We start from the raw sequence: 21,305 nt of genomic DNA on the forward strand, positions 1-21,305 counted from the left end.
AGAACTTATCATCTGATAGTAGATGGTATTCATGTCTTTATTTGGAATAGAATGAAGGAATGACAATGACTGAGCACAAAGTCAACTTACCAAACAATACACAAAGATGCAAATACAGTGTTTGGATTTATCTTCCCCGTCTCCAAGTTATCCTCTCAAATTACAAATGGAAAAAAATGAGTGAATGGATTTTCTATTTTGGGATGTCCGAGCAAACATTATTGAGTTTGCCACTGAGCACAAAGATAAACACACAAGACAAAGAGGGGTGTCATCAATGGAGGTGAAAGTTAGAGCTTTACTGAAGATAGTAATATATACAGGGATGTGTATTTGCGGATTCTATCTTCCATCTAGCACAGGGGTGGGAAAACTCTGACTTATCAGAGGCTGTTTCAGTTTTTGTAAAATCCTGAAGGGCCATATTAAATGAATGTAAACAGAGTATAATGCAATCATGTTTATGTTAGAGAATTGATTCTCAACCATGTGCCGTGTCACAGTGTGCCGTAAGAGATCACCAAATTATCCAATGTCAATTATTTTGACAAAAAAAAAAATATTTTTTCTAATTCAAAAAACTGTCTTGTTAATTTATCTATGCCAACCACGTACAGTAACCGGCAAAACAATAAAATGTTCATCCACTAGATGACAGAAAGTACATAATGACACTATATAGCCACTTTTTGTGAATGGCTTTGCTAAGTGGTGTGCAGTGAGATTTTTTCCGATGTGAAATATGTGCCTTGGCTCAATAAAGGTTGAGAAACACTGTATTCAGAGTATTTGTGGGTTGAAATGCTCTTGGGTTTTGGATACAGTATGGCTCACAGGCCGAAGGTTGCCAGCCCCTGCTCTAAAGTGTTTCAGTGCTTATTTTTTGTGTTATTTGGGAAAAGAGGGAGAACAAATACAAAAAAGGAACATTATAAAAGCAATACTCTTATAGAAAATTGTACAGAAAATTCCAGTGCATAAACTTTTCAAGCCCACTTTCTCTCCTTTTCTCTCTTGCTTTTTGCCCATTTTTTTTCAATTATTGCACCCTTCTCAGTTGGCTATAAGTGGAGGGTTCATGTTGACGATGACTTGGACAACAAAGTCTTTCTGGATTTTGGCGTCCTGCAGACGAGTCTTGTCCGTGAGGAGTTTCCCAGAGAAGAACCACCTCTGGCGGGACACGTCGATGGCCTCCTGATCCTCCAGCTGCTTCTTTAGCTCGGCGATGGAGTCGGCCAAGCTCGCAGTCAGACGCACATCTTCGCCTAAACAACAAAAAAGTCGAGTCGGAACGTGCTTTTAACCGTATCGTTTTCTTTCCTTTCTTTTCTTACCCGAGGACAGTCGCACACGCAGCTGGAACTCTTGCCTGCAGGGAGGAGGCTGCACTTGCTTTTGTGTGGATTCGCAAACTTTGCTCTCGCTGCATGTTTCATTGATGAGGTTGACAGGCGGCACCAAAGTGTACGCTGGAAGCTGGTAACGGTTGCCCAGCTCGTCGTAACTCTCCGTGAGAGAGCCTGCGCGGATAAAAAACAGGAGCTTGAATGTGATTGATTAATTCTGAGCACAGTCAACGTCTCCTGTTTTAACAGGGTGTGCACATTTGTGCAACCATATTATCTCAGTTATATTTACTCTCGCCCCCCCAAATCTTCAGGCCAACGCAGAGTACGGCATGGGTTTCCATGATAACTATGGGCGGAGCTAAGGACGGGCTACTTACTGAGCGCCAAGTCTTAAGTGCCGATTGGGAAGGGGAGGTGCGAGCATCATTTGTATTTTCACGCATTAATTCATTATACGCATTAGCAATATGCATGGCAACGGCATTAATCATTTCCGGTGGAAAAATCAGATGGCAAAACAGTTTCAACTGTCATCAGTATCAGAATCTAAATATTTGGGGGATTTCTGTAAGGAAGAGACCAGATAGACACACAATAGAAAAGTAGTAGGATAGAACAAAATTATTTGTATAGATTATAGCCCTCATAGATTTTTCTGTGTAGATGAATACGCACTTGACATGCCAGTGTTTTTTTTTTCCATGTCTCTGTGTGCACCAATCCAGTGGCAGTGGTCACGCAGGACTATTATGTAATGACTATTAGTGGAGTAATCTCTAAACAAGTGATACGCGGCCATCTGCAAACTGCCCTCTGACATTTTGAGAATTATGACAAGCGACTTATGCGCTTGTGCTCAAAAATGTAAACACTTCGCATTCCCGAGTGGGATGAGGCGTGCGTGCGTACCATGAGGCAGAGTGATGCAGGCTCCGTCCACGATGGCCTGCGCCAGCTCCAGGTCATTGCACTCGGCGGCCAGAGCTGCCGCTCGGAGCGCGTCCCAAATCTCTTTGCGTCCGTCAAAAGCTGGAGCCGTGTCCCAAAACTCATCTCGCTTGCTCCTGAGCTGGCCCTCAGTCATCGGGTATTCGCTCTTCCACTTGGGACGCTCCTTCTTGAGAGGCTCGTTACGTCCTGAAGGCAAATGTAAGAAGACACTTCCAGTTAGTAAAAGTGAATTCATTATGGCAAATGATTCAATGAAATTTACAGTGAAAATCGTTCAGTGATATTTTTCAATTAATTCTTTTTTCAAACATGTAAAACAGTAAAATATACAAAAACAAATAAAAGAAAACGTTTTTTAAAGAATGCTCAAACTATTCTTCCCGGCCCCTTAAATTCGACTATCATTACACTACAAACACGACCAAATACTGAAATACTATAAAGTACAAATTAAGATAATATATTGAAAGGGGAAGTCAACCACAAAATGTTGTTCTATGTCTTGTTCTATGCGCCTCCACTAGTCAAAACACGGCATTCTGATTAATATTGCGTTAGTGGAATATGAGTTAAGCAGTAAAATCCACCCATTTCCGTCCATCTCAGGGGGCGGCCATTTTTCCACTTGCTGCCAACTACAATGACATCACAGTTTCTCAGGGCTCAGGTAACAGCCAGTAATGGCTCAGGTTCAGAAATGGATGAGCCGTTGAAGGATCTGAATCTATATGAATGGCTTTATATTAGCCAACGGGTTAACCAAAAACCAAATTGAGAATGACACATCGCATAATCAGTTCAAAGTCTCAGAGTCAGCATGCCCTGATCTGAGCACGGGACCAGATGGTGAAGATCGGCCCCATAGGCAGGGCCAGCCAGGGAGGAGACCAACCCACATTATGTTTAGATTTTGAAGACAGTATAAATGTGAGGGGTGCATGTTAGACCGCGCCCCTTTTTTGCCCTCGCCCGTATCGGGTGAGAGCTTTCGCGAGGATGGAAAAGCCCCCCAGATCTGATCATTGTATGATTCCTGAACTTCAGAGATGGTGAAGAAAACTGACGAGAAAATTCAATCGATTTGTGTGAGTCTTTATTTATATTGGATACCTTCTTGAAAGATAAAACGAACACGCATTCAGTAAGTAGTTGTTTTGTAAATTGCTAATTGGGCTTATGGACCTACAAAACATTCCAACACCGTGATTGGTCGTTACCTGAGCCCTGAGCAACGGTGATGTTGTTTTCAGTTGACAGCAAGTGGCAAAATGGCTGCTCCCTTAGATGACTAAAAACAGGTGGATTTTGCTGTTTAACTCATATTCCACAAACGCAATATTAATCAGAATGCCGTGTTTTGACTAGTGGAGGCTCATAGAACATATTTTGTATTTGGGGGGGACTTCCCCTTTAAATGAGTAAATACATTGAATTTTTTTTTTTCTTTTACCATTAATAATTACAAATTTTGGAACAAACCTAAAATGCACAGTAACCTTTACAGGTGAACTTCATTTGACCTCTAGACTTTTGAATGCACATCTGTTCAATGTTTCAGTACTTTTTCACATCTTCCTGTTAGGGTCTGAATGGTCAAATTTGTAACGGATTTGATACATGAAAATGTCCGCGGCTATGACTTTGTGGGACTCTTCCAGTTTGTCTGTTGCAACCTGCTAATGACACTCAGTAGCCACTTCCCACCCTAAAAACATCTTGCTTGAAGCCACGCCTTGCACTGGTGAGGTGCTGTCGATCACCTGCTAATGTCAAAATGTGAGCAGCATGACTAAGAGGACTGTTTAAAGACCAATTTTAATTGAACCAGGTAGGGCTGCTCGATTTTGCCTAACAAGAAAATCCCGATTATTTTCTCTCAAACTCGATTTTACGATTACGATTTCTTTGTAAAATAAAAAATAATGAAAAATGAAGTATTTTGAATGTCTTTTATTTAAACTTATTTTTTCTTTCTTTGAACTCAAAATGCCAGTCAATTTAACTTAATACACACAGAACAATCTATTGGGATTAACAGCATTTTACTTACACAATAGATTTCAGATCTGTTCTTAATTAAACCAATAATGAAAGAATAAAGTTCGTATACCATCTGAAACGAAATCATCAACATGAGAGAAGGTAGTCAGTCGAGTCTGTAAACCAAACAGTCTGTCAGCAAGTCATTTTGCCAACCAGCTAGTGACTAGCCTCTATTTTTGCCCAATTTATTAACCAAACGCTCACTTGCCTGAGCAGATATCATAATCGCCGGTAGCCATGGATGTTGTTGTTGTTATCGGACTGCGCGCTCGTGGGAGGAAGCGGAAATGCAGACGCAGTGGCTTAGATACACCAAAAATTAAAAAAATCAAACGTGCCGATTTGGACGTTTTTAAAATCGTTTTAACCAGAAAATTCGGTTACGGTTCAAAATCGCTTAATCGAGCAGCCCTAGAACCAGGTAAATTATTGGTCGAGTCATGGATCAAACACATGTTGTGAATTTTGCTCTTCAGCTCCGAGTTATAAAACATTAAGTTAAGTAAAACACATAAAAACATCCAATGGATTGGCACACTTTCAAAAGTTTAGAGAAGGCCAATTTAAAATGACCTGTTAAGGTTAGAATACATTTTAGGCTCATGCTGGAATTGAACCCAAAATTTGAATACCCCTTACTTTTTGTCAGTAGTCTAGTATATTCAGGTGAGTAAAGTATGTCCACTTCAAACCAGTAAAATAAACAGGATCAAAGATTTTTTTTTAAAATCACACATAACAATTCATCTAAAAGATCAAGTTTAAAAAAAATCATCCAGTATGGTAGTCTCAGACCCTGTAATTTACTCCAGTCACACAACATTAAATCCACCAATATTCTTCTTTACAACAAATACATCTATATGACAATGAAACCTCAGACTCATCTTTCTAAAGACATCGTATTTGATACTGCCTGTACAAGGATCTCCTCGGTGTACGTAATGCGGTTTTACGAGTCAAGCAGCTGCTCGAGGGGGCATTTATCAGCGTGAGCACAGCGAGAAAGTTAATTTAACTCACATAGAGATAGGGGTTATAATTAAAATGATTCATTCTCGTGAGTGTGGATTAGCGGGGTGAGCAGTAACACACATACATGTGAGCCACGCACTGGTGGACGCCGCTGGATTATGGACGGTAATCAGGTGCCACATAACAGGATTTAGCTCTCTGTGGCTATCTTCAAAGGGCATTGGCTGGCCACAGGAGCATGCCTTGGCCAATGACAGTCACCATCAGCACATGTGCCGCGTGGACACAAATCTAGTATATGCAATATCATCTTGTCCACCTGTTATTCCAATACAAGGCTTATTCTAGTCTCTCTGCAGCGTGACGATTTAAAAATTGTATAACCGTCCACAGTGTTACATTATGGCCCACCTTTTTTTTCATCCTGTTTTGTTTGTGAAACTGTGAAGAAGAAGAAGCCAATCATGTTCAGTAATTTTATATTTGCCTTCATTTCTCAATGAATAAAGCATTCGTCAGAATACTAAATTCAGGCAAATGCACAAAGGGCCTCGGTGAATTTATATAGTTTTGTGCTGATCACAGTCAGTTAGGGCTTTCTAGAGGAGATTTTCACTCTTCTGTCTTCCATTATACTTGCAGGAGAGCACAAATTGAGTACAAAATTACGTTATATTGGTGCAATAGTGAGTTTGTTTGCATAATCATGAGGGAGAATACCTTTCAGCATTTCTATAAACGTCAGCAAGTATTAATATTGTTGCTGTCAAGAAAAGTGTCAAATGGAATTAATAACAAAGAAAAAAAAATCATATAAACACATAATTCTGGAGCTGCAAACATGCTCTGATTGTAACCAAATTTCATCAATCCATCTATCAGCCTGTTTCTATCTATCAATCAATCAATCAATCAATCAATCTCAACTTACTTTTTAGCAGTATCCTTAAAGGTGGATTTGGAGAATGGTAGTAGTTGTACTCCCTGGAGTTGGGGACTCCCATAGCCGTTTTGTTATTTGTTGTGGATGTGGCTACATCCACAGTCGTGTCAATCAAAATGCCAACGACAAGTTGGTCTGTCTGGTTTAGCTGACCATCTGCACCACTACCTAACTCAGCTGCTTGGAAATAAACCCCCACCCGCCTCCACTTATACGTGCTCTAATAACAAACCATATATATCCTCTCCCTGCTTTTCATGGAACAAGATTTCAAGCTGGGAGAATAAGTCCAACGCCCTGGTTGTTCTGAAGGTTGCATCTCTGCACAAGAGGCCTAATCCTATCACTTCTATTTGGAGGAGGGATAAAAATGCCCACCGCTAGCATGCTAAACCTATTAGCAGTCGATAAAACCCTGTCAGACATTCCATAGGCCAAGATTGTGTGAACAGACAGAGCTAGGCGCACTGTCAAATGCTTGTAGAACTTTTGAGGTCACGGCTCTCAAATACTGTATACATTTGGATGTTAAGTAAGGCACTGGAAAAGTTAGGAGGAATAAGAAGGCTTTCGTGGGCGTGAGGACACTTTTTGGATGTTTGAGTGAAAATCATGGCACAGATTCGAGGCCGAGCCGAAACACATTTCATGTCTTTTTAGATTAGTGATATTGAAAATAGTAAGCCCACAAGCTTGCAAAAATTAAAAAAAAAAAAAAAGAAAAAAAAAACATTTGGAGAGATTTTTCAAATGGGGCAACAGGCCAAATAAGGATAAAGAAGAGTTGACAAATTCCGAGAAAAACAAAGACCCGCATACGGAACAGGTTTATTACTTGCTGACACACACACGCCAAACCTGCTTTGTGTAATATGCCATGACAGGCTTGCAAAAGAGGCAATGAAGCCATCAGAATTACTTTGGCACAAAAAAAGAAAAAAAGGTTACTCCAAGATGGGACTGACTGAATTAAGACTACATACATCATAAAAGTGAGTTTTATATTAAATCTTTTTTTATGGGTCGGAGGGGGGTTTCAATGCCGGTCTGTCAAAATATGTCTTTATGTGATGTGCGCAAAAAAGGTTGGGGGCTACTGACGTACAGTACTAGACACTGCGTTTATTGGTGGAAATATGATAAATGACTTTTTTTTTTTAATCAGACATTTTTGTGGTCATGTGGTAAGACTTCACATTTAGGCCAATTCATTGTTGATTGTTAGGTGCTGCTGCTTTGGTTAGCAACAGTGTTCAAATGGCTGTTTATGCTTATCTTGTGAACATTACCATCTTTTTTTGGTTCCTGACGGGGAAAAAAAGAGGTCTATTTACAAACAGTAATTACACTTTAACAGAATGTACTGATTTTTCTCCAATTTAAAAACTACTAAATGCCACATTTACATTTCATTCTCATTTGCATAATGTTGATTATGCTGTATCTCCCCTATGATGCCCGCCAGCATGGTCCCTTCAAAGTATCCTAATCTCCCTTCAGACACAACGAATAGTAATCTACTGGAATGCAGATGACCAATAATACGATGCCAAGACTACAAGGAGATTAAACCACCTTCTACAGTGTACCAGGGGTGGACAACTTTGTGGGCTGGCGATTGACAGCCCACAAGAGCCGTTGATACAGCCCGCAGTGCAATTCTGTAACTACTGTGAATAAAGCCTCAGAGGACATTATTAAAAAGTCATAATAATAAGCAACTGCTTTATCATTGCATTTTCTATCAATAGCAATGATCATTAAATCTTAATTCTTAAAGTGTGTTACAACTAGTATTTTTCACGAAGGATCCCTAAGTACAGCCCAGTCCAGTTGTATTTAACTTTTAAGCACGTTTTTAGCATTTAATGTTTAACTGTTTTAACTGTAGTTATGCTTTCACCTATTGTAGGTAAAGCTTTAGCTTTAACGTGCTTTATTTGTACGTATATTTTGATTTGTGTTTGGTTTTGTTCAAACAATTATCTTAAGTCAAAATGAAATGATTTTCCTTTTTATTTGAGTTTGTATCATTGTGCTTAGCTCGGATAAAAAATATACATGTTTTAAATATTATAGTATTATTGGATATGGGTTGACTGACTTCGATAAACTGACCTTGAAATTGACAAAAAAAATCATGTGTGGCACTCTAAAGATTTGTATTTGAGTACGTTTACTGGTGTATTAAAGCATTTATAGGCCCAATCAAGACACCCTCTGCCCCTCCAAAAGATTTTGAATATTAATGTTTACCATCAACTAAAAAATATGAATTTGAGAAGATTCTCCAATTTCCTAAAAGAGTCTAGATAGATAGAAAAAAATGTTTTCCTCTTGCCTTCTTCTCCGCTCAATTCATTTTGCTCACCATGTGCAAACAAGCTTGTTTTCCTGAATCAAGTATGCAAATATGCAATGAGAAGATGGAATAGGCCATGGCATGAGAAGGGATGGGGAGCAGTCGAACATGATTGATCAAGCATTTAGGTGTATTTTTAAGGCTGTTAACTAACACTGATACAATAATATCTTTAAATCGAACAAAGCTATGTGTTTTTAAGAGCTGTTTGGGGACCCCTGGAAATCTTGAAGCCTCAGGTCTATGTTTGTCTAATAGTGGCTGACCTTGAGCCAGCCTGTGAGGTACACTAGACTGGTCGCCAGCCAATCAACATAGAAACAAAAAACGACCATTCAGTTTCACATTCATACTTGTGGGCAATTTAGAATCTTCAGTGAAATTAACAAGAATGTTTTGGGGTGCGGTAAAGAGGGAGGCCTGAACCAAGATTCGAACCCAGAATCTCAGCACCTTGAAGCAGACGTGCAAACCTCTTTTTCACCGTTCTGCCCAATGCCACTCCAAATACTGACTGCATATGACTAATCTCCACAAATATAGTTGCTTACCTCCACGTTTTTTATTCCTGGTCAAGCTCCGGACACTCCCTTGGCCGTCGCTCCTGCTCCTCCCCACGCAGCCCCCCATCACGGTACCTGCAGGTGTACGTACACTAAATCACGTCCACGTGCCATTCAAATGCAAAAAAATATGGTGATAAATACGAGGTGCGGTGGGTCTTCGTCGTGTAATAAAGCATTATGTGAGGGAATTGTGACAGCTCAGCGTATTTCTGCTCGGGCTTCCATGTTTACGTCACGTGTACTGCCAGCTGACCCAAGCACGCGCCAGGTCCACGCGCCACTATCGTTCATATTTTACTCTATTTTAGTCAGCTTTTGTTAAACATTACATGTTATTTAGATATAGCCTATATAAAATACAAATCGTAAATTCGTTTATTTACAAGGAATGTTTTTTTTTATTTTTGTAAAGTTCATCATGTTCCTAATTACGCACCTGAAATCCAGTCTGCCAAATGATGCATTCGTCGGCAGTTAGCTTGCCACATCCGAGCAACGAGTTTTCTCAAGAGACCACGAAAATGTCAAAAAGGTCAGGTTGTGCTATAGAAGCCTCCAAAGAAATTCCACAGATTATGTGCAAATTGGGGGAAAACAGACAAGAAACTAAATTGCAAAATGGTGGCGGGGGAATGGAATAAATTTTCCTCCGAATCCTGTAAAACAGAATACTGTAGACCTAAAGAGTACAATAGATTTGCATCGATAGATAATAAAGCCCGATCAGCGTTCGCGCATGCGCTATCAAGACCATCTCTTCAGACCCTGTTAAATTAGCTGAAGTCAAAGCAGCACGCCCTTCAAAATAAAAACGTAAAATTCCTTAGTAACAGTACTGTGCCCAGGTATCAATTGGAAACGTAGCTTCGAAGCGGTGGCTATTATGAGTAATCATATAGACACAATAAAACTGTGCGTGTATGTTAAACTATAGATCTATTCACACCATAACGAGTCACCGGAAGTCTTGTTTTTAAAAGTTACGCATGTCAGATTACATGGTAGTCATGGTTTTCTACAGAGCGTCCTGAGCACGCCATTTGATGTGAAACACATTCTATGGTTGAGGCTTCAAGTATTTTTTTTCATTTTGCTTATACTAGTTATCAAACCTAAAAATATATTGAAATAATAATAATGTTTCTATATGAATTGTTTATTATTATAATAATGGAAGTATTTTGTGGATGATTGGTGATTCAACAGATGCTGGTTACAACTACTTATATAGCTTTTATTTGCTTAGGTTCTCGGGGGGGGGGGGTATCATGTATTAGGTTACAAAATTGAGAAAATGTTTGTAATTAAAGTAACTGATTCATATATTCATTACTCGTGTGTCAGAGAATGAGGATCTTTTGTTTAATCTTTTAACATATTGTCCTAATTTATTCATTTTAATATTATTGCTTGCAAAACTATTTAATTCGGAATGCCATTTAAGGCCCGAAATTTGACAACAATGACAAAATTGGTTGGAACACATTGATTGTAGTGTATCACTTCTACCATGATTTATTTCTAATACCATGTGCTCAAATAAAGATCAAATCTGGCATTCTCTGACTTAATCCCACACTACTGACATCGCATCATGTGTACGTGCGCGTGTGTGATCTATCTGCCCCAACAATGGTGTGATGTAATAAACCAGATGAGACCCTAAAATCAAATACAATGCAAAACACAGTTAGATTATTTTACTATTGGCAGGGTTCAAATGTTATTTATTATAAGTGAATTTGAATAAAATGAACCACATAGTTATTTAAACAAGATTTATTAATTTAAACAAATAAAAAAAATACAGATAAATAACATCGTTTTACTGGGGTGTTTATCTGGCTCATCAAGTATTATTAGCTCTGGTAGAATATGAGCAGTTAAAGTCCTTAAATTATTTGCTTCAATTAAATCAAAGCGAATGATAAAATATCATACTCAGTGAGATTCCACAGTGTTTTTGAGGTATTGGAGGTTGTTATCACCCAATTTTCTTTACTTCCATCAGGATCCATCTTGACGCCAGCCTTAAAGTGGGGTACACACATACTGATAATCAAGCCGAATTTGAACATTTTGTGTGTTACAAGTTTTTTTTTTTCTCCCCGACCTACTCAGAAAACGTTTGGGGCTGACAATAGTACATCATTTTAATCATTTTTTTACATTCACAAATCCTTAGTAGTATGGTCAACAGTGAGGTCGGCTGAGCCACTGACTCCGTGATTGTGACATGATATATAATTAGTATGCAACCTGAAGCTTGCATTGTTGCCGAAAACAAACAAAAGAGCAACTAATTGAGTTGAGTGTTTGTATAACATGTCTCACAAGTCCTGCACCACAACAAAAATGGCAAAGTAAAGAGTCTGCCACAGCAAACAGTTATCAAACAAGGTAATAGGCTCCTTCTTTGGATTTTTCAGCAAACTGGGTGCTTTGGGGCCTCTCACAGGTCAGTTATGGTGCTACGCAGACACCTGGTTCAGAAGTGGAAACAATAGATTTTTGGTGATATCCCACGAGTATAAAAGCAGCAAAAACACACTTTCCACAACATGTGGGGATTCTCATTTCGGAAATTGGTTACGATATTAAAAATTGTGTGTGTGTACCCCACTTAATGCAACGCAGCAGCTTGACAGCTTAAACTGGTATTGGCTCTTTTTTGACAGGGAAGCTGTCCCACGTCAGGCCATCGCCAAATGGTGAGTGAGCAGAGGGTAGCAGGACACGTGTGAGCCAGTGACTGCAAAGTGACATGCAAACAGGGGTTACATCAGGTAGTCATAGACAAATAAAAACAACAATTGAGGGAAAAATATCAGAAAAAAAACACACCTTCTCTTCTCCACACCGAGGAAGACTTTCCAGTTATGCAGCTTGCCATAGTGGAATGGGTTTTTGTACACCTGACACACACAGTGTAAAGAGATAAGTTCACACATTCAAAAAAATAAATAAATAATAATTTAAAAAAAAACCTTTAACCCTAGCAAGGATTCATCACGAGACCAATTATTCAAAACACTCACCTGTCCCATTTTTTCCATTCGACTCTTTTCTTTTGAGTTGGTGTGCCTCTCTATGCTGGTTTCACCCCGTGATATGAGAAGTGCATGCCACGTGGTCAGTGCTCCCAAGACCACCGCCACTGTGCTGAAATGATACAACACATTATAATCAGCCCCTCTCAAACGTATTTTTCTGTGTGCTCTTGCATATGCAGCGCCACACACCACATATTGGATGGATGAAGTCGACCTAACAAATTCTGAGATTGTTGCAGAATGCGGAGGGAAATTCTATCATGCCAGGACAGGGGTGAGAGGTTACACTCACTTCTCTTGGCCAGTTGTGCTACTCTAAAGTGGAAGTCAACCCAAACATTTTTTTAATAATATGTTCTATGCAGGCCCACTAGTTGAAACAAGGCATTCTGATAAATATTGTGTTTGTGGAATATGAGTTAATGCACCTGTTTTTAGCCATCTCAGGGGGAGGCCATTTTGTCACTTCTGTCGACTGAAGATGACATCACAGTTGCTCGGGGCTCAGGTAACGACCAATCACGGCTCAGCTTCCGAAAACAGGTCAGCCGTGATTGTTCATTACTAGAGCCCTGAACAACTGTGATGTCATTTTCAGTCGACAGAAGTGAGAAAATGGCCGGCTCCTGAGATGGCTAAAAAGGGGTGGATTTTGCTGCTTAACTCATATTCCACAAACGCAATACTAATCAAAATGCCGTGCTTCAACTCGTGGGCCTGCTGGGAACATATTCTTGAAAAAAAAATACGTTTAGGTTGATTTCACATTTTATACTTTAATCATTAAAACAATTTTACCTGGTGAGCACCCACATGTAGATGATGCCCTTATCCATGATCTTTTCCTTGAAAGAGTATGGAGGCGCAGGTGTCACATAGTCAGTCTAATTAAAAAAAGAAAAGAAAAAAGACACGCACTCAGAAAATTCAGCAGAATCAGTAAGTAAACGCAAACAGAAACACTTATTATTACTGGGTACGATTAGTTAGTACCTGGCCAGTGGGGAGAAGCCCTATTAAAGGTCCCATCCCTGTTACAGGAACCCCTGGTTTTTCCATTTCCAAATGCTTAAAACGCTAAAGCAGCAGCCCACGAGCACCAAAACCCAGCATTAAAAGACACCCCAAGGAGAAAGGCAGCAACAATAGAAAAGTGTTATGGGACACAAACCACAAGCTCCAAGCAGTTTCATAAGGTGGAACAGCGCATTATGAGTGCCATCCACTCACCTCAAGGGCATTGTACGCAGCCAGGAAACGGATTCTGCCGCTCAAGCTGCAGTACACACAGCCCAACGTCATGAAGACGCAGAAGGAGAAGAAGTAACGATGGTTCAAATGACCGACGCAATTATTCAGCCAGGCTGATTGGAAGACATTGAGGATGAAAACAACACTTGTGCCACTGTGAGAGTTTACACACCGGACACGAGAAAGGATACGACAGTGATGGTCCATTTTGAGAATGCACCTGCACAAGGAAAAGATTGATGTCAATTATTTCCATGCTTGATCAAATGAAGGTGGCTAAATACAGAAAATATTTACAGGCTTTTGATGATTTGGGTAATGCACATATAAGATCAAATTTATAGTCTCACAAATGGCTTTTGGTCTAAATATAAATCATCAATCCGTTTTCCAGAGCTGTGCATCGCCTATTTCCCGTCTGCATATTTAAAGCCAAACGACGTCGAGAACGGTCTTAACCTGTAACATGCCACACGCAGGTGCAACACTCCTGACACGCGGCCAAGAATGGAAAAAATACAAAAATAAAACCGTGTTGTGTACCTTGCACTGCCCCATATTGTTTTTATTTCACCGATCACCACGCCGTGCGTGTGTGTGTGTGTCTGTCGTTTTTGTTTGATATTTTTTCTTCGTTTGGCGGCGTGTCTGCTCGTGCGGCGCCTGCTTGTGACGTGAAGATTACATTCTCGACGGCCGATTGGCTGTCGCCGACGAGGGATGGATCGGGACCACGTGGTTTATTACATATGCAAGATGGACCGCGAGGCAGGGGCACGTCCTGGACAAACAACCACTCACACTTGTGGACAATTTAGAGTCTCAAATGGATGAATGGAGGGATAACATGCATGTTTTCAGAATGTGGGAGAAAAATGGGATATTGCATTGTCCAATTTTTACTGTCAACCAAAAAGACCGCAACCTATCAAGCCTATGACTTTGCTTTAAGTTGTGAAAAGAAAACAAAAACTTTTTTTTTTTTTTTTTAAAGTTGTTGTTTTTTTCAATCAAATAATATTTGTATTTGGCTATATTGTACAACAACAACTCACCTGTTGCAGATACCACAGTGATGCGCTCTCGCTGGTTTAGGAATGACACATTTTTTGCAGACGGATACAAAAGGAATGTCATTTGCTTCCTGAAAGAAATCCAAGATATTCAGAAAACACTGATTGAGCTAATCCATCATTACGAGTAACTACTTGTGTCTTAAATGTCAGTCTTACAGAAGGAGGGTACCCTGGAACGGTCTTGACGGCCTTGTAGTAATGAAAGACAATCATGACTAGGTTCCAGTGTCCGTAACAAAGGTGCCAAACAAGCCATGCGGTAGGATATGTCCTGAGTGCATTCGGTAAAAGGACGATGTAGGCGACCAGCAAGATGGAGGTGGTCAGTACCACCACCATCCACACAAACACCTTATGAGCAAAAACAAAAGCAACGTTTAAGGACAAAAACATCTTCATATTGTACCAAAAATGCTGAGTTCTCCAACAACTGTAACACCATAATGACCAACATTTAAACGCAGTAACAAAGTGTTTATCAAAATTGAGGCAGCAGTTTTCTTCCTAAAAAGCATATTTACTTTTGGAAGCCAATGCCAATTGCACTTACTGATTCAATTAAAATGTATTGTAATTAAAAAAAAAAGTTTAAAAAAATAAAACAAAATTCCAGTGTATTTGTTGGAAATCATTTTATGGGCATGCACTTACCAAGCCAAACCAGCGTGTCAAATAATCCACAGTCCATAACAATGGCTCAAACAATGAGTCAAAAACCACGTCTGAATCCGTGAGGGAGTTATAAAAAAGTGATTGCAGCAATAGTTTCAAGTAGGCCTGCCTTTTCGACATCCACAGAGGCAGCCGGCATCCTCGCTTCCTGGGACACAGACGCAATAGCATGCAGCGCAACAGGTGCACGAGACAGCCTGGACACCACCACCACCGCATCCTGCACTTGGAAAAAAGCCTATCACCTGTATGGAGGAAAAAAAACAAACACAAAAAATACAGTGGAGATGATTTAGGAGATTTAGTGCTGTTACTATTTTGTAGATTTTGTTCTTCTTGATTTTGTACACATTCCTATTGGCTTCGGGGTGTATATAGAGATGTTTTAAAACTAGGACTGAGAGATCAATCAAATCAATTGATAAACTAAAGTCAATGTGTCAGGACAATTTTTTTTTCTCAGAAAGTCGAGTTCTTTTCATGATCTCTGTAATTGAAGCACATCCCCACTGACATGGACTGCTTACACTGACAAGAAGACATTAAACTAGTTTATAAAAGCATAGTCAATGTTGCAAGATTTAGCAACACTTCTAGTGACTATTTTTCCAAAAAGCAACAAGCGACTTTAATTCCTACTAAGAAATAGACATAATGTGTGTGATCATTTTCCACGGTATGCGCTTCCAAGTCACTAATATCATATATTTTCTATATTTCTTATATTATAAAAAACTTGCTGGTAATATAGTTTGTTTGGTATTAGGGAAAAAAATTAAAAAGAGAAAAATACTAACAGCAAAACTATCCATCCAATATCCAAAGCGCTAATCCTTACGAGGGTCACAGGCGTGCTGGAGACTAGTTTTAAATGAAATCATTATCTTTTGCTTTTCTATAAGCGAAGGAGAATAAAATAAGGGCATCTTTGTGGGGGAAAAAAATCTGAGATTTCATTTTAAAGCTATATCACCCAACCCTATGCTGTGTTTTGAGTTCATATGGTTGAGCACTAAATTTAAGACTAGTATGCACACTTTATGCACTCGTTGCTTTATGCTTATGTGGAAAATATCGGCACTGGTTGTTGTTGTGTATACCTATGAATCGGCAGCCTGTTGGCTTAAAACACAGTCTGGACACTACAGTTAATAAACGTTTTATGACACCTGCAGCTTTCAAAGGTTGGGTTTGAGTTCCACAGCAAAGAACCTGACAACCTCGAGGCCAGTTGAAAAGTGTCTTAAATAAACTGCAACACAGACACTAATGTTAAATGCACTGGCATGAAGTGGCTTTTCAAAACAATGTCAGCTAATCTCCTTTAACCCTAAGAAGCATCTTTAAAATACTTGAAAAAACATGTGGAATTGCATCTAAGCCATAAGCACTAAGACAGAACGACATCATCAACTCCAGGCTAGATTTGTCTCTTGAAGAGACACATTTTATACCCTCTAGTGGCATGTGAAAGTATCACTGAATTACATTTTCAAACTGCACAGTACGTGTTTTTAACTCAATACAGTACACTTGTTAAGTACAGTTAAATTGTATTTAACTTTTTAGCATACAATATTTGCAGTATAGTTTTCTATTTTTTCAGGTAAACAAAATAAGTGAAATTGTTAAGCGTGGATGTGGAAGAGCGAGGTACCGGTAATTAATCACATGAAAGTCTGACAAAGACCTAATCATGTTTAACCGCATTCCAGAGAGGGTGGAGTCGGAGGATTTGTGGTTTTCTCTGCCAAATTGTCTGACAGGAAAGCTAATTTGCATAATAAAAATACACTAGTAATCATAGAGTTGGACAGTTACACTTTGACAACCGGGAAGCGGTTAGGTTTGCTCGTGTCCCATAAGACAACGCATTTTGAGGTCATTACTGGGGGCATTTTGCAGCAAACGGACAGCATCCAAATCCCCCTCGTTCTGGCCTCTTAAAGATGTCATTCCCGTGTTGACAAATAATAGGTGCACGTCGTAAGTCTCGCGAGCGACACATTTTTGTGCAGGGGTACTCACTTTTTTATGAATGAAAAGCCTGGTGAAATACATCCTCTAATCGACATCTTGAAAAAGGCGACCAAATCGGGATTATTGACACTAAAAAGCGACGGGTTGCCCGATAAAGACAGCTCGTGTGACAACTGAGCTCGAGCTTGGGCTCGCGAGTCGGTACGCATGCGCGACTGTGTGGCGAAAAGCATCATGGTCAATAGAGTCCGAATGTACTGCCTTGGTGACATTAATGGTTCACGGTCAGAACTAGTACATGCCTTAAATTTGACAAAAATAAGACCACTGTATTTTATACAATGCTCAACGACTTATTTTACAATTTCATAAATGGAATGTCAAGATTTGTAACTTTAATCTTAGAGAATTCTGGGAAATGAAGTGCCGCCGCTTGCATTTACGCAGCAAGGCAGCAAGGCATGTGCACTGCAGCTAGCTCGTAACGTGGCTAGTGGCTACCGTCCAGTCAGCTTTCTAAACAAATCGAGCTTTCTGATGCGAGTCAATATGTCGTTTTGTTTTAATTTTGACGTAAGTGCAACGACAAACACGGACGACGTGCAGGGAAATACGTCGTTAACCGACAAACCTGTAAGTAAAGACAAAAGCTATTTTCTAGTTGTTCATATGATTGACTGGCACCATGAAGTGTGCTTCCAAAAGAATAATTTGAGTTATTATTACAACTATGAAATCTGTGCTAGTGCTTGCAATGTCCTACTTTGTCTTAAAGGTGGTTGTAGTGGTAGACATATCGTAGATATTGTTTTGGGATTTAACTAAATCCCAAACTAAGATTACTTTACGACAAAGTTCGAATAGTAGTAAAGATTTCCAGTCGTGCATATTTAGATCAACATAATCTTTCATCCACTAGAGAGCATCCATTTACAGTCTGTCAACCTGCAAAGTACTGTATTCCCCGCTAATATGGTGAATGTCAATAATGGCTCGTGATAATACGTAAATACAGTAGTTGAAAGGAAGTGAGATGTTTACTATTATGGCTGACAAGCACTCTTTAGAATGAATCAAAGTCATGAGGGATTTTTGAAAAAATCCTAAATCAACATATGACGTACTGATCTTGCTCTTGTAATTCATTCAATCACATGAACGATTTGTAATGGTGTTGGAAATCATAAAGCGATAAAATTATCCATGTATGCATTTCTGTAGCACTTAATTAGGGTCGTCGGGGAAGTGGAGCCTGTACCATCTGACTTTAAAGAAGTGTGCTGGTGGAGTAAAAATAACTTCCGCAAGAGTTTGAGATGTTTTAAAATAAGATAAAGGTTAATTCACCATCATTAATTTGTATGAATATTAAATGATGTATGTAATGTGATACAGCGGTCTCCTTATTAGTGCAGTTAAATGAAGCTTTGGACTTGATTTTATTTCAAATGTGATCATAAAACTCTATGTTTGTGTAACAGTGGATGCCAATGCTATAGTAGATTAACCGATCAATCTCACAGTTGAGAGGTTCAAGTTTTGGCTTTGATCCCCTGTGTAGAATTTACATGTTCTCACCTTGCCTGCGTGGGTTCTCTCGGGGTACTTTGGCTCCCTCCCACGTTACAAAAACATACATGTCATGTTAACTGAAGAATCTAATATTAGTCCTTAAGTGTGAATGGTCGGAAAAATTAAAGTGTGTGGGGAAAGTAGCAATCAATGAAAAGGTGTCAATGTCAAATACATTATTTGTAAAAAATATATCATTTGTTTAAATTATGGTAATAAAAAAAGTGCTAATCATATTGTCATCATTTTTTAATCAATTGTCGAGGGAAGATGCTTTATGTGGGTTGTGATAATTAAGAAATGTTTTTGCTTCATCAATTTTGCAGGATTGCTGTGTAAAAGTGGCTTTCGTGTATTGAAACTGAATCAATGCATGTTCCGCATTACTTCCATTCTGCTTTGTATTTTTTTATAGGTAAATGAGAGTTGTTGCCCAGCGGAGGCAGTTAAAGAGGCCAAAGAGCACTTTCCACCCTCTGATCCTCGGCACTTACTTGATGACGCCATATATGAAACCCTCACCATTGGCACTCTCCCTCCCCTGCACTTTCTCAACGAGACAGTTTTTGAGAAGACCGTCTACGAGAGGGAGGACACGGAGAACATTCTGTCCCGCTCGGCCGAGCAGAGGTCTGACCTCATCTCGGGAGTGTATGAAGGCGGACTGAAGGTGTGGGAGTGCACGTACGACCTCCTGGAGGTAATCGAGAGGGAAGGCGAGACGTTTGGCGGCAAGGCTGTCTTGGATCTTGGCTGTGGCGCCGGGCTCCTGGGAATTTTGTCCCTGAAGAGAAGAGCCAGGGAAATCCACTTCCAGGACTACAACAGTACAGTCCTTGAGCAGCTCACTATGTCTAATGTCATTCTCAATTGCCAAGATGATGACAGTGATGATGATGATGATGATGATGACAGTAAAGAAAAGAGTAAGGGAACAACCAACAAGGATGAAGAATGTAAGACAAAACTAAAAAATGACAGAAGAGATCTGTTACTGCCAAGGTGCCGGTTCTTCTCTGGTGACTGGCGCACCTTTCTTATTTTGGCCTCAAGTCAGGACCCACCATTAAAATACGACATTATCCTGACTTCAGAGACCATCTATAACACCGCTTATTACACTGCGCTACACGACATTTTCCACAAACTTTTGGCACCGCGTGGGAACGTCTACGTGGCCACCAAGTCCCACTACTTTGGTGTGGGTGGTGGTCTGCACCTGTTTGAGACTTTTGTGGAGGAGAGGGGGGTTTTTGCTGTGAATCACCTGTGGGATAGCAAAGACGGACTTCAGAGGCATGTTTTTGTCCTGCGTTTTAAAAAGGAATCACACTAGCTCAGAGTGGTCTAAGTGAAAACAGGCAAACCCGTACAAAGAGGCATACAACAAATATGCCTACATGACAAAACTAAAAATAAATACAAATAAAAATACCAATTAGTACTTTGCTTATATTAGATTTTTGAGTCGAATATTTAAAATTCAGTACTTTTCAAAAGTTTGGAGTCAGAATTTTTGTCAGTGACTATAACATTAAATGAATCAGAAACACAGTCGAGAAAAGGGGTCACCCACAGGGTGCCCGCGGGACTCAGGTAGCGCCCAAGGACGACACAAATAGCCCATGAGTCATGAATTGACGGGGCGAACTTGTGATTTTGTAGGAATGTTGTTGGAATGGCCATTTGAAAATGAAAACAGTTGCAGAGATCAATAGAAATACAAGTGTTGCATATTGATATTTATCGGTTTTCCACCTTGGTAAAAAATCATTGTTGATAATTACTAAGCAAAATTAACACTAACAATTGAAGGCCATTTGATGGGAAATTTGTTATTTTGGAAGTATGGATGAAACTATTAGCTCTAAATATTAATCAGCAGCCAAGAAGTAGCTCTCCGGTTACAAAAAGTTGGAGACCCCTTGTCTAACGACTAGCTGCTAGTTAGCGGTTAGCATTGGATCAGCTGTTAACTTCCACCACTGCCAATAGTGACCTGGACCGTTCTCAGTATCATCTTCAAGCTTAGCAACCTTCTTTCAAGCTCACTAGGAACCTTGCCTGTCTGTCGGACCTCTACTGGAATTTGAAATAGATAAATATAGAAATATTTGTTGCTTCAAAAATAGCAACTACAGTATATGACATTCATTATGCGTTTTAAGTTTGTGTATTTTTGTTGTGGAAAAAATTGATTAACACATGAGCCAAAAGCATTTCTGCGTGTGTTCAAACACTTTTAATAAACAAATGGAGTCGCATCCCAGAGTCAACGTGATTTCTGGGTTTTTTTTCTACCATACTTCCTCCCTACATAGCCATGTTCCAGTAAGTGAGGAGCAGCTGAAAGGGGGCTGTTCCAGGTCTATTTAGACGCACGGGAGGAAAGAAAAGGAAATGGGCTCAGTGACCTTTGCGAGTGATTTCCCCCGTGTTCAAACAGCAGCATAAAAGCCAGGCTTGTTTCTGAGGTCCAACACGAAATGTCACTTGCAACTTACCCGGC

At 39.7% G+C, this 21,305-nt stretch overlaps 3 protein-coding genes across 8 annotated transcripts; 1 reads left to right on the top strand and 2 right to left on the bottom strand.

Moving 5' to 3' along the window:
- Nucleotides 1–18: 18 nt before the first annotated feature.
- ubtd1a (ubiquitin domain containing 1a) lies at nucleotides 19–9,959 on the bottom strand. 2 transcript variants are annotated; one of them, XM_086046009.1, is made up of 5 exons: nucleotides 9,629–9,959; nucleotides 9,178–9,264; nucleotides 2,262–2,489; nucleotides 1,338–1,523; nucleotides 19–1,268 (listed from the first exon to the last, which is right to left on the bottom strand). In XM_086046009.1, exons 1-5 carry the CDS (start codon nucleotides 9,678–9,680, stop codon nucleotides 1,054–1,056), a joined length of 768 nt encoding a protein of 255 aa, XP_085902135.1. In that variant the 5' UTR covers nucleotides 9,681–9,959; the 3' UTR covers nucleotides 19–1,053. The 2 variants fall into 2 exon arrangements, with proteins under 2 accessions (XP_085902135.1, XP_085902136.1); XM_086046010.1 differs by lacking the exons at nucleotides 9,178–9,264; nucleotides 9,629–9,959 and adding an exon at nucleotides 6,253–6,592.
- Nucleotides 9,960–10,955: 996 nt separating this feature from the next.
- On the bottom strand, nucleotides 10,956–17,451 carry zdhhc16a (zDHHC palmitoyltransferase 16a). Of its 5 annotated transcripts, none has more exons than XM_086045551.1 (11): nucleotides 17,273–17,448; nucleotides 15,224–15,489; nucleotides 14,729–14,923; nucleotides 14,552–14,640; nucleotides 13,476–13,716; nucleotides 13,239–13,322; nucleotides 13,044–13,129; nucleotides 12,231–12,354; nucleotides 12,037–12,107; nucleotides 11,811–11,944; nucleotides 10,956–11,675 (listed from the first exon to the last, which is right to left on the bottom strand). In XM_086045551.1, the coding sequence occupies exons 2-10, from the start codon at nucleotides 15,461–15,463 to the stop codon at nucleotides 11,842–11,844; spliced, it is 1,233 nt and encodes a 410-aa protein (XP_085901677.1). In that variant the 5' UTR covers nucleotides 15,464–15,489; nucleotides 17,273–17,448; the 3' UTR covers nucleotides 10,956–11,675; nucleotides 11,811–11,841. The 5 variants fall into 5 exon arrangements, with proteins under 5 accessions (XP_085901677.1, XP_085901678.1, XP_085901681.1 ...); XM_086045552.1 differs by having other exon boundaries at nucleotides 10,956–11,944; nucleotides 13,476–13,609; nucleotides 13,688–13,716; nucleotides 17,273–17,446; XM_086045555.1 differs by having other exon boundaries at nucleotides 10,956–11,944; nucleotides 15,354–15,489; nucleotides 17,273–17,451.
- Nucleotides 17,452–17,467: 16 nt separating this feature from the next.
- Nucleotides 17,468–21,077, top strand: mettl18 (methyltransferase 18, RPL3 N3-histidine). The gene is made up of 2 exons (XM_086045556.1): nucleotides 17,468–17,857; nucleotides 19,212–21,077. Exons 1-2 carry the CDS (start codon nucleotides 17,762–17,764, stop codon nucleotides 20,130–20,132), a joined length of 1,017 nt encoding a protein of 338 aa, XP_085901682.1. The 5' UTR covers nucleotides 17,468–17,761; the 3' UTR covers nucleotides 20,133–21,077.
- Nucleotides 21,078–21,305: the final 228 nt, after the last annotated feature.

This window comes from Filicampus tigris, chromosome 11 (genome assembly GCF_054856515.1).
Source record: "Filicampus tigris isolate MCC_2025a chromosome 11, RoL_Ftig_1.0, whole genome shotgun sequence".
Classification (NCBI taxonomy): Eukaryota; Metazoa; Chordata; class Actinopteri; order Syngnathiformes; family Syngnathidae; genus Filicampus; species Filicampus tigris.

What these genes read in the sequence shown, in the direction of transcription:
- ubtd1a (XM_086046009.1), bottom strand. Translation starts at nt 9,680, where the DNA reads ATGTGGCAAGCTAACTGCCGACGAATGCATCATTTGGCAGACTGGATT. An exon ending in TTTGGCAGACTGGATTTCAG is followed by an intron (nt 9,265 to 9,628) that starts GTGCGTAATTAG and finishes GTACACCTGCAG; the next exon opens with GTACCGTGATGGGGGGCTGC. An exon ending in CAGGAATAAAAAACGTGGAG is followed by an intron (nt 2,490 to 9,177) that starts GTAAGCAACTAT and finishes ATTTGCCTTCAG; the next exon opens with GACGTAACGAGCCTCTCAAG.
- zdhhc16a (XM_086045551.1), bottom strand. Translation starts at nt 15,463, where the DNA reads ATGCGGTGGTGGTGGTGTCCAGGCTGTCTCGTGCACCTGTTGCGCTGC. An exon ending in TGACACGCTGGTTTGGCTTG is followed by an intron (nt 14,924 to 15,223) that starts GTAAGTGCATGC and finishes TTTGCTCATAAG; the next exon opens with GTGTTTGTGTGGATGGTGGT. An exon ending in GAATGGAAAAAATGGGACAG is followed by an intron (nt 12,108 to 12,230) that starts GTGAGTGTTTTG and finishes TGTGTGTGTCAG; the next exon opens with GTGTACAAAAACCCATTCCA.
- mettl18 (XM_086045556.1), top strand. Translation starts at nt 17,762, where the DNA reads ATGCGAGTCAATATGTCGTTTTGTTTTAATTTTGACGTAAGTGCAACG. An exon ending in CGTCGTTAACCGACAAACCT is followed by an intron (nt 17,858 to 19,211) that starts GTAAGTAAAGAC and finishes ATTTTTTTATAG; the next exon opens with GTAAATGAGAGTTGTTGCCC.